The sequence below is a fragment of the Pipistrellus hanaki genome (assembly GCF_964339955.1).
Source record: "Pipistrellus hanaki genome assembly, chromosome: 10".
Classification (NCBI taxonomy): Eukaryota; Metazoa; Chordata; class Mammalia; order Chiroptera; family Vespertilionidae; genus Pipistrellus; species Pipistrellus hanaki.
In genome coordinates, this window is record NC_140512.1 from 63,979,961 (window position 1) to 63,992,897 (window position 12,937).

Consider the following 12,937-nt stretch of genomic DNA (forward strand, 5'->3'; position numbering starts at 1 on the left):
CTCAGCTAGTACATTTGGTATTTTTTTCTTCTGAGAGGAATATAAGAGAAAAAGAGCCAGGGAAGTGTTTAAGACATGATAATATCTTGAAGAAGTAGGAACTGTCCACAAGGAATTGAGGGCCCTACGAAGTGAAGTGCTTGTCATCATTTGAAGTGTCCAAGCCTAGGCTGTCTGCCCCCAGTGGAGAGTGATGTTTAAGTGTTAGTGAACCCAGACCAGTTCAGGCTCTGTCATCTATGTACTGTGTGATCATGAGCAGGTTACTCAACCTCTCAAACTGGCAGTGCCCTCATCTGTGAAGCAGAGACAATAACATGATATACTTTACAATGTTGTTATGAAAAATAAATGAGTTAACATATGTAGTTCAGTTAGCATTGTGCTTGGCACAAAGTAAACATCCAATAGAAGCCAATAATAAAATAACTATCATAATATCACTATAAGGAGAGTCAAGCTTAGGATGGAAAAGTATCCTAGGTAACCATTAAGGCTCCTTATACCGAGTCTAAGAGTTTATGCAGGGTGAAGCAAAAGTAGATTTACAGTTGTTTATACAAAAAAAAAATGCAATAATTAGTTACTAGTAATACAAGAATATACTTTGTGCTTCTGGTGCTCACAGCTGTAAACCTACTTCGCCCCACCCAATATTCTTCATTGATATCTCATTAGAATTAAGGCTATTCTCTGCCTTAAAAGGCACCAATGTGTGTGTATGTTCGCGTGTGTGGGTGTGTTTACTGAAGTATTAGCAAGCAGTGCAATAAACTGCAGAACATGTATAAAAGAAGTTTACAACAGCCTGCATATAGTATACATGTACCAGATATTCGCTCTTAATTCTGAACATATGAGGCCAGAATTCACAGGACTTTTTCTTCATGGAAATGTTGAAAGAAGATCTGGAAACAAGTTTTGCTTCGGCACAATCAGCAACAAATAAAAGTGGTAGACAATCAATTTACCTGCACAGTCTATCTTTTTTCCATTTAATGATTAGAAAATAGAGTGAAATCAAATATTTAAAATGTTTCCACTTTTAGGAGAATTCCATTTTGCAGGGAGAGTGCTAGTTGACTGAGTCACATTCTTCCCTGGTAGCTAGACCGTTTCTTAGGGATTTTAATATTTTTTCTAGAAGCTGAGTGAACTATTTAAGACCATTACCAAGAATTAAACAACAGCTTCAATTAAAATATCTCACCAACTGGTATTATACCAGTTTTCTAGCTTGAGCCCAAGGATTATAAGGGTCTGGTTGGCAAACTAGAAAAGTTAAGACATGATTCTGAGACTTAATGAGCCACCAACAAGTAAAACATGAACCATTTTAATAGTTTACAAACAAATAGTGCTCAAGTATTTTTAAAAACTTTGACTGTATTATCTCACCTTATCTTTATATTTCTATCTTCATTTGAAAGATGAAATTCTGAGTTCAGAGATGCTAAGGCCAAGTAACAGAACCAGACCTTGAATGCAAATTCTTGTCTCAGAGTCTAGGACTATACTGTCCAATACTATTTCTAAAAGAAAATCTATTATCTATTTCATAGGATAGCTCTGTAGTTAGTGCATGGCATTTAACAAATATTAGTTGATGACTTCAGTTTACTGTAATTCAGTATGAAGTTTTCATAACTAGTTTTACATTTTAACAATATTTGAGTGAACATTTTTAACTTAGCTAAAAAAGATTAGGTAAGTAAAGAGAAATATTTTATCCCACTCTACGTACAATACCTAAGACTACAGATGCTAGGCTGGTCCTCATGCACTGGGACCAGGGGGGATGGATCCGCCTTTCCATAACTGCGGCAACTGTGGCACTTGCACCACACACGTCTTTTGTCACCAATAAAGTCTTCATAAGACATTTTGCCAAGAAATTCTGCCCTGCAATTCTTGCAGGAATAGTTTCCTAGAGGCCAAAATATGCTGTATAATATAAAAAAACTGAAAATGTTAAGAGATGTGCCTAGTAGGTACTTAAATACAAGTAAATCATAAATATACATCCATCCCCTGAACAAAAGATTATAGAAATATCTGTATATTTCTACCATGACTGACTCCCTTAAAATAAAATTCAGGAAAAATATATTTGAAATATTACATTGGTATTTATAATGGGTAGTTATAGTTATAAATTGCTCACATCATGTGGTTAAATATTTCTTACTACACAAACTTACTGAAATGGCACTCACAAGTCAAAAGAATAATACTTCTTCATACGTGGAGGTTTTCCCTATTAATTTCTTGCCACTACTAATTAATTATCATTTCTTAGAGACACACAGAAGGTCATATTGGGGAGTATTTTTTTTACCACTTTTATTCACAACAAGGTTCATTTCCTGATTTGGGCCTAAGTAAGACTAAAAGCTTGTGTGAAATTCCTGTCAAATACATCAACGCCCTTGAGATCTCCACAGTTTGCCACTTTCAGGCTTTCCTGGCCTGAGCTGTCTACGCCAGGCCTATCCATTTACCCTGATTATACGAAGGCTGAAAACCAGCCCCAAAGCCTCTTGCATGAAGCCTTTGCCTAAAAATGAAGTTAATAATCATAAATTATACAGGGCCTCAATGTTTGCTGGACACAATTCGTTTTTTTATGACTGCTTGCATTCAAGAGATGATACTGTGGTGATGGAACGTTTTCTCTGCTATCATAACGAGTTCCTGTGGGATTCCACACACTCACTTTTGGCACATGAGGATTGAACTCAACAGCTCTATGAATGGCCTCGACTGCATTCATCTCTGCTGTGCTCAGCCCCCGTCGAGATGCAGCCTCGGGAGAGAATCTGAAAAGCAGAAAGACAAACACCATCCAGTTGGGACCACTGCTTGGGCATCAGCCCAGAGTGGCATCTACCTATCCAGGGCCCATAAAACCACAGCAAGCCAATGGCACGACCTTTCCAAACCTCCACCACATGGACCTCTGAGTGACACCTCAGACCAAGGCCAACAAAAACCCCCACAGAAGCAGAAAGCATGTTTGCATCTAATCGTGGCAGAAATTAAATTCAGTGTCAAGCCTCTCTGTCTAAACCGCTATCTAAATTTCCTATGGGGCACCTGCTTAGGTCAGGGGAGGGGAGGGGACTGATGAGGGCAGACAGTGTAGGAAAAGAGAAAACTAGGTTACAGGAGAGCACTCTTGGTTAAAAACAAAACTGGGGAGAATTTTCAAGGAGCTCCCAACCCAGCCTCAGTGCTGCCCGGGAGGGTAAGCCGTGCAGCCTCGGTGGCAGCAGGAGGACCTGCCTGCGACCGGGCTGGCGGGGGGGTGTGCATGCCCCAACTGCGGGCCAGACACCTGCCTAAGTGGATGAAAAAAACCAGACCATGCAATCTCTTTCTCACCTCACACCCAGGGCTAACTCCAGAGCTGTGCTTGGCAGGCAGACACCACAGGGGAAGCTGTGACAACCCTGGCCCTGCCCTCCCAAGCTGGAGTCGCTGTGTAGGGAGAAAAGATGTTGCAGTAGGTACTGGCGATCTACAGGACAAAAAAGAATGAAAGACAATTACTTCGGTCTTGAAGTGCACACACACTTAACAGCAAACCTGTCTGACATGGCAGAGGCTATTTTCTTTCCCTGATATCTGCTTCTCAGTGGGACCAAGGGAGCACACGGGGAAGTGTGTTTCTGACCGAAAAACAGTGAAGCCATCTATTCTTCCTCACCTGCCAGTAGTCTTGGATGTTTATGGAAATTCGCTCTGCCACAGTCACTTGCCTGAGTAAAATGGGCAAATATCCCATTGAGATGGCCACTCACAGTAAACAGACCCTGGGCGGGAGTTGGTTTGGAGTAGTGAGACAAAGAATGGAGATGACCACCCCCTCTGCCATCCTACCACCCAGTATTGGCTGCTGAAGGAAGAGGAACAGGCAAAAAATGAATAAAAGGAAAGGCATTTTGTGTTAAGTCCTAAGTAGGCCTTTTGGTTTATATTATCTGGCAAAAACAAAACAAAATAAAACAAAACAAAAAAAAGTCACTTCAGAGGCATGTAATTTTATATGAATCCCTCTTTAGGGATTCCTACACCCCTGCAATGCTTCAGGGTGTATATTCCCTCCTGCTGGTAGTGAAAGAAAACGTCAGCAGATTTTGGAAAATGCACGCTTATAAGCAGGGGCTCATAGAACAAGAGACTTCCAGAGAAGCTCTCGAAGCAACACCTCCTCCAGTCAGCAGGGCATGTGGTACCACACAAGCTGTTACTCACTTACTTGTCAGAGACAGCTCTCGCTTTGAGCAAGGCAGCTGTGTAGCATATTGTTGCCGACTTTGGTAAGCTTATATCTGTTAAAAAAAAAGAAAGAAAGAAAGAAAGTGGGAACTCTTGTAAGTTTGAAAAAACAAGGAGCAATGATTTTTAATGCTAGTATTTTAAACATGTAAGCCTAATAAAGCATAAATTAAGACTATTATAATGTCTATAGTACACATGTGCAACCAAGAATAATTTATATTTTTGTAAATAACTCATGTTTAAAATCTATCAGATTGACTTTAGCAATCATCTTCTACTTTAAAATATGTATTTTAATCTGTTGAGTTTACTCAAGCAGAGAATAGCTAAAAATATATCAATTTAATGTTACATCAATACCCTGGATATCATGAAAGGCAAATACAATCTCTTTGTTACTTATAAAAATTTATCAAGAGGCATATGAAATACCAATGTGAAGGAAAAATTATTACCTTTAATTAAAAAACAAAAACATACCACAGCTTAAACTATATATCTTTTTAATTACATTTTAAGAAGTTCAAATTTAGTTTTTTTGTTAAAATGTAACATATATATTGTATATATAAAAACTATATAAGTCTTTATATATAATGATATACATATGAAATTGTTAGAAAATTATACAACTTTTGTTTATTCAATCCCTTTTCATATAAAGCCTAACTTGTTTCCCAGAACAACTTCCTCTCAGTTTGTGTAGAAAATTTCATATGAAGGGGTCGAAGTGAGTAATAGGTTCAGAGAATGAATTCGCAGGGAAGTAAAAAAAGTACAGGGTACAACTAAGAGTAGATAAACTCAGAGAGTATAGTCCTTTTTTGGGGAAAACATTTGTTTTTAAAATATGATTCTATTTCTTTATTTTTTTTTAAGTGTTTTTATTGATTTCAGAGAGAGGAAGGGAGAGAGAGAGATAGAAACATCAATGATGAGAGAGAATTATTGATCAACTGCTTCCTGCACACCCCCTACTGGGAACCAAGGGCATGTACCCTGACCAGGAACTGAACTGTGACCTCCTGGTTCATAGGCCAACACTAAACAACTGAGCCACACTGACCAGGATGAATCTATTTCTTACTAGAATAGTATTTCGTTAATACTCAGCCAAATGTATATTATGACATTGAAATGTGTTCTAATTCAGACCAGGTAAAAATACATCATTCCTGTTGCTGACAAATTCATTTTGGGCTAGAGGAATACAACACCTGGGATCCTTGTGTCTTCACAGATCTGTTTTCAACTTAAAATTGTATTATAGTAGAAATGGAAAGGGAAGTCCCATAATTAGCCAACAGACAGAAGAAAATATTTTCATAAAAGAAAACTAATCCCTCATCCAAAAACATGTATTTATCATCAATTTCAGCATAAGGAATTTCTTTTCGAGAGAAATTTTAACGACATTGAGAAAATACAAATAATTACAGAAAATACCAACACAGAATTGAAAGGGAGAGAGAGTCTTTGCAACCCTGATCTCTAATATTATACACAAACAAAATTTCACCACCATATGCATAGTATATAATGATATGTTTATGATTAAGAAAAAATATGTCAGACACTCATAGATTTTTCATTGCTTTTCCAATATCTAAACATTTAACCACTTCCCAGTGTGGGAAATCAATCTAGGAATCAAATATCTTGTTTGCTAGAGTCCACTCATTGTCACTGGAAGATAATTTTTTAAAACTGCAGATAATACACATTTTACTTTCTTAAATATTCAGATCTTTTATTTAAAAAGTATCCAAGCCTTGTTTCCACCCTTCCTGATGGAAACCCACAGTATGGGAGAACATATTTGGCAATGGTGAATCTGTTAAAGGGTTAATATCCAAAATACATAAGGAATTCATACAACTTAACATAAGGAAGATAAACAACCCAATTAAAAAATGGGCAAAGAACCAAAATAGACACTTCTCCAAAGTGGGCATACAGATGGCAAAGACACACATGAAAAAATGCTTAAAGTCATTGATCATAAGAGAGATGCAAATTAAAACGACAATGAGGTATCATCTCACACCTGTCAGAATGGCTACCATCAACAAAACAAATGACAAGTGCTGGAGAGAATGTAGAGAAAAGTGATTCTGCATTCCCACCTACTACACCGCTGGTAGGAATGCAGACTGGTGCAGCCATTATGAAAAAACAGTATGGAATTTCCTTAGAAAATTAAATATGGAGTTTCCATTTGACCCAGTGATCCCACTTCTAGGAATATATCCTAAGAAACCTGAAACAACAATCAGACAAAAACATATGCATCCCTATGTTCAGAGCAGCACAATTTACAATAGCTAAGATTTGGAAACAGCCGAAGTGCCCATCAGCAGATGAGTAGATTAAAAAAGGGTGGTACATCTACACAACGGAATACTATGCTGCTGTAAAAAAGAAAACTCTTACCATTTGCAACAACATGGATGAACCTGGAGAGCATTATGCTAAGCAAAATAAGCCAGTTGGAGAAAGATAAATATCACATGATGTCACTCATTTGTGGAATCTAATGAACAACATAATCTGATGAAAAAAAATAAAGCCAAAGTCATAGAAGCATCGAACAGACCATCCAACCTCAGAGGGAAGGCAGGAGGAAGGAGGTAAGAGATCAAGTAAAGGACTTGCATGCATGCATATGAGCATAAGCAATGAACACAGACAGTAGAGGGGTGAGGTCATGTGCTGATGGGGGTAGGGGGGAGAGGGAGGGAATGGCTGGGGAGGGGTCAATGGTGGAAAGGGAGACTTACATAATACTTTTAATAATAAAGAATTTAAATAAAAATTAAAGTAAATAAATAATCTAGTTTGAAAAATGGGCAGAGGCCCTAAATAGACACTCTCCAAAGAGTACATACAGGTCCAACAGATATGGAAAAAGATACTCAAGGTCAGAACCATCAGAGAAATGTAAATTAAAACCACAATGAGCAATCACCTCACACCTGGCAGAATGGCTATGATTAATAAATAAACAAATTTTTACTTATAACTACAAGTTGATTCTGCAAGTGCTGATGATGATGTGGAGAAAAGGGAACCCTCGTGCATGCTAATGGGAATGCAGATTGCTGTAGCCACTGTGGAAGGTTCCTTGCTAATGGGAATGCAGATTCCTACAGCCACTGTGGAAGGAAAGCAGTATGGAGGTTCCTCAACAAATTAAAAATGGAACTGTCTCATGACCTAGTGATCTACTTCTGGGGATTTATTCAAAGAAACTCAAAACACTAATTTGGAAGAATATATTCACCCCATGTTCACTGCAGTGTTATTTACAATTATTTTTCATTTTTGAAGCAGTGATGTGATTCATTTGCCCATTTTTAAATACAAGAATTTGCTTCATTATCTGCCTGGCATTCTTGATCTTTTCTATATGAGCCAGCCCATGGAAGGGCACTGGACTAGGCTGAGAGTCTATTACTAGAGACGGGCAGCATTTCGATCCTTCTTTCTCCAATGCAGCCTAATTTTGTAGTGGATATGTCTCAAGCTGCTTGTGCCTATGGCACTAAACATCTGAAAAGCACTGTTTTATTGGTCTGCACAGCGTGATGCTGACAGCCTGAATACAGATTTTACTCACTGGTACTCCTGGCATCTTAAATCCCTCTTATTCTGCCTATTATTAACACACACACACACAAAAGGAAAAGAGCCAAGCAAAGCACAGGGTATCCAGTGACCATATCAAAGGAACTGTGATGATAGTTGAATAAGTTGTGCGATTTATAAGGCCTTGGGCAATGAGCAAGGTTTACAGAATTTTTACTTATAACTACATGCTGATCTGTAAAACAATATCAGCAAAAAGCTTGTTCTCCAAATAGTCTCCTTACAGAGTGACTAGAGGCCTTGTGCATGAAATTCGTGCACGGGGACAGGGGAGCCCCTCAGCCCAGACTGCACTCTCTCCAATCCAGGACCTCTTGGGAAACATCCCTCTTGCAATCCAGGATTGCTGGCTCCTAAAGGCTCACCTGCCTGCTGGCCTGATTGCTCCTAACTGCTCTCCCTGCTGGCTTGATCACCCCCAACAGGTCTCCCCCGCCAGCCTGATCACCCCTAACTGCCTCTGCCTTGGCCCCACCACTGTGACTTTGTCCAGAAGGACATCCAGTAGATGTCTGGTCTATCTGGTCTAACTAGCATATTGCCCTTTCATTAGTATAGATTCCCTAATGTGTTCTTTAGAACTTCTGTTTTCAATCTATGAGATGAAAGTATTTCCCCCAATATTATCAATATGTCCTGTTCTTAAAAGTATACCCTTTTCACATTGCCAGATGGCAAATAAGAAAGCATTTAGGAGAGAAACTAAAAATGGTGGCCTAGGTAAGTACCTAAACTGCTGCCTTGCACAACGATTTCAAAACAACAACTAAAAGACAGAATGAACATCATCCAAAACCACAGGAAAGCTGGCTGAGTGGAAATTCTACAACTAGAAGGAAAGAGAAAAGCTCACAGATCAGAGGAGCCGAGCCACAAAGTACTGAGGTATGGAGACGCCCACGCACAGAGGAAGGGCGGCTGAGTGCCTACCTGGCAGGAGGGGAAAGGAAGCCCCCAACTGCACTGAACCCCAGTTTCAACTGCACTGAACCCCAGCTCCGGCCAAAACCCATGTACCCAGGCTCATAAGGGTGGAGTCTGGACTGTAGAGAAAGGCACACGAAGACTCAGAGACTCGGGGGAGCAAGGGCGGGCAGGGATCTGGAGGTGCACACACTCGTGAGAGTGCACAGAGAGGTCTGACTGTGGAGGCTGCCGCAGGCTTTCCATAGCGGAAGGAGCTGGAAGCTCCTAACTGCACTGAATCCCAGTTCCGGGTGAGCCCCTGGGGAACTCACGCTCTTACATGGGGAATCTGGACTGTCGGGCAGAAACTCAGGGGATCCGTGCAAGGCAGAGGTCTGGAGGCGTGTGTGCAAGGGCAGGGATGACAGGAAGCCAAGACTGTCTGCTCAGCCCTGAGACTCCGCCCCATCCAAGCTGAGTGCAGAGGCTTTTGCAATTTTGCAAGTCTGGTCCTATAAGGCTGTCTCTAATACAGAAGGTATCCTGGCGTAGACACAGTTGATACTCACAGCTAATTGGCCTGGAGATCAAGTCCTCCCAGTGATACCCACAACAATCAAGACTTAACTACAGCAAGTTTGTATACACAGTCCACAAAGGGGAGCAACAAGAGTGTCCACCTCAGGTAACTGGGGAGGCTGACCCACCAGGCAATATAGGAAACCTGGCACCCAAAGCTACCCTACCAACTCAGGGAAACAGCAAAAACGCAGAGTCAGAGAAACAGATACAAATGAAAGAAATGGAGGAGAACAGACGCCTGAATATAGAGTTCAAGAACTGGTTATAAGGTTTTTCAAGGATTTCCTAGAAAAGTCCGATAAATTTAACAAGACCCTTAAGGATATGAAAAATGACCAACTAGAAATTAAACATACACTGACTGAAGTAAAAAATATTATACAGAGACCCTACAGCAGACCAGAGGAATGCAAAAATCAAGTCAAAGATTTGAAATACAAAGAAGCAGAGGACACTCAGCCGTAAAAGAAAAAAGAAAAAAGAATCCAAAATGTTGAAGATAGTGTGAGAAGCCTCTGGGACAACTTCAAGCGAACCAACATCAGAATTATGGGGGTGCCAGAAGAAAAGAGAGCAAGATACTGAAAACCTATTTGAAGAAATAATGATTGAAAACTTCCCCCACCTAGTGAAAGAAATAGACATAAGTCCAGGAAGTGCACAGAACCCCAAACAAAAGGAATTCAGAGAGGACCACATCAAGACACATTATAATTAAAATGCCAAGAGCAAAATACAGAGAGAGAATATTAAAAGCAGCAAGAGAAAAACAGTTATTACCTACAAGGGGGTACCCATAGTTTCTGTTTCAGCTGATTTCTCAACAGAAACTATGTTGGCCAGATGAGAGTGGCAAGAAATAATCAAAGTAATGGATAGCAAGAACCTACAATCAAGGTTACTCTACCCAGCAAAGCTATAATCATTCAGAATTGAAGGTCAGATAAAGAGCTTTACAGACAAGAAAAAGCTAAAGGAGTAAATCACCACCAAACCAGTATTATATGAAATGCTGAAGGGTATTCTTTAAGAAGAGGAAGAAGAAGAAAAAGTAAAGGTAAAAATTATGAACAACAAATACATATCTATCAACAAGTGAACCTAAAAATCAAGTGAATTAAAAATCTGAAGAACATAATAAACTGGTGAATATAATAGAATCTAGAGCAAAGAAAGGGAGTGGATTGATAATTATCAGGGGGATAGGGTGTAGGGGGTACAAGAAGAGAATGGACTAAAATCGTACACCTATGGTTGAGGACAATGTGGGGGAGGTAATGGCAGAAGGTGGGGTGGGAACCGGGTGGAGGGGAGCTATGGAGGAAAAAAGGAGAAACAATTGTAATAATCTGAACAATAAAGTTAATAAATTAAAAAAAAAAAGAAAGCTAATTTAGGATGGGCTTGATGGCATCAGTAAAAATGGTCTTGATATAGTTATTGCATTCATATAGCAGTTGTGACTACAGAGTCCAGCTATCCCTCACAAAAAAATTTCTGCCCCCACATTTAGGACAATCACTAATGAAGTAAATCTAAAAAAAGAGCTTGGATTTGTAGTTGCACTGGTACAAATTGTCCCAAGGCTGAAACAATTTGATCAGAAACTAAAATCCTGGAATTTTTCTGTCACCTTTCCAAAAGTTTAGGAATTATTTATAGATAAAACTAAGTATTTCTGTTTTATCAGTTATCTGTTTACTAGAGGCCCGATGCATGAAATCTGTGCAAGAGTAGGCCTTCACAGCCGCGGCTGTCTCAATCCCTCCCTCACAGCCATGGTGGCTGGAGCCGGGCTTTGTCCTGGAAAGATGTCCAGAAGGACATCTGGACTAATTAGCATATTACACTTTTATTATTTTAGATATGTCCTTTTATATCCAAAATTAATTTTAATAGGAGGCCATGACACTGCCTTTGGGGGAGCATAAGACTGGATTCTTATTTTCTTATTTTAACTATCATTTTATTTATGGTTTTTCATTTGAACAAAATTGGTTTGAGAACAATGAAAAGTTAAGTGGTAATCTTGGCTCTTTTTAAAAGCTAACAGTTGTTGAACTCTTACTCTGTGCTCCACACTGTTCTAAACACTTAACATGGATTACCTACTTTATTTTTCACAACAAATTCCCAGCTGCGTGATCTTGGGAAAGTTACTTAGCCTTTCTAAGCCTCCATTCATTCCCAGAAGAAGAAACCGAGGCTGGAAGGTTAAGTAATTTGCTGAATTCACTTAGCCAGTGGGGTGGAGCTGGGTTTAATCTCACCATCACCAGTGACTGCCTTCGTATCCCAGGGAGACAGACAGAAACAGATGCTCCCAGAGGTAGCTTGTAGCATTCACATTCACATTTTTACTTGTTCTCTGAGATTCTTCTAAAATCGAAATGTGCAATAATAATAAATAAATGCATGAATTCTTTTCCACATTAAACCCTAATCTTTGAGATTTAAGCTTTCAACCGAGGTAGCCTATAAAGGGAATCCAAAGTTTGTAACAACGTTCATAATGGCTTCTAAAACAAGATTGATAATAATTTTAAAAACATTCCTGTCCTTATAACAAATGTATGACTGGGGGAAAAAAAAAAAAAAAAAAAAAAAAAGATGGTAAGTCTCAAGTTAAATGAACACATACATCAAATCCCTTTTGTGACTAAAGAAATCAGACACAAGTTGATTGAAGATGGAAAGCCAGATTGTGAAGAGAGTTTCAGAAAGACAAGCAAACACAGACATACCTTTCTTAAGGAATGATTAAAAAGGTATCTTAAAAGACAATTTGGCACCAACCATATTTTGCACCATGCTACAGCCTGCCTTCTCCATGCCTTCATAAGAGGAGTGAGAGAGGCAGAGAAAATCACTTCAGAAGGCTTGTGGGCTCTTAAAGCCAGAGAGACCTGGATGTGGATCTCACTAGTTCTGCATTGTTCAAGGAATGTGGTCTTGAAAATTACTTCAACTCACAAGACTCAGTTTCTGCATCTGCTAAAATGGAATAACCATCTCTTTGCAAAGTTATTGTGAGGGTTAAAGGTAATGTGTACAGCATGTTTGGCCCATGATAGTTTTTCAATAAACTGTAGCTAATTAATAACAATAAGAACTATGTTAATAAAAACAATTTTTAAAAATACTGCCAGCAGCAGAGATGGCGGAAGTGTGATGGCTGAGACCATGGGCCTGGAGTCAGACCACCTCAGTTTTTACTCTGGCTTTCCTTTCCTTGTAGAAGTCAGCTCTTACTGAGAAAAAGAATGTTCTCAGTCTATCTCTTTTCTCTCATAACATATCATCTTCCTGGCTTTACTTTCTCATATGAGGCCCTTAATTTGAGCAAATTACTTAACTTCTCTTGGCACCAGTTACCACAATTGTAAAGGGGAGCTAATAGTAACATCTATTTCAAATGCTTGTGATGAGCATAAATGAGTTCGTCCATGAAGGGTTTAGAATCATGTCTGACCCTGACACATTGTAAGAATGAATAAACGCTAGCTATTGCTGCTGC

General features: G+C 39.2%; 1 protein-coding gene across 13 annotated transcripts in view; it reads right to left on the bottom strand.

Moving 5' to 3' along the window:
• ST7 (suppression of tumorigenicity 7) overlaps positions 1–12,937 on the bottom strand; it is a 227,770-nt gene that overhangs the window by 38,257 nt on the left and 176,576 nt on the right. For 11 of the 13 annotated variants that reach the window (XM_084896967.1, XM_084896965.1, XM_084896969.1 and 8 more), the window contains 2 exons: positions 4,262–4,334; positions 2,717–2,819 (listed from right to left, as the gene is read on the bottom strand). In XM_084896967.1, the coding sequence (XP_084753093.1) occupies positions 2,717–2,819; positions 4,262–4,334 (176 nt within the window). Of the gene's footprint in view, positions 1–2,716; positions 2,820–3,384; positions 3,521–4,261; positions 4,335–12,937 lie in introns of all 13 variants that reach the window. The other 2 variants (XR_014796149.1, XR_014796150.1) reach the window with 1 other exon arrangement.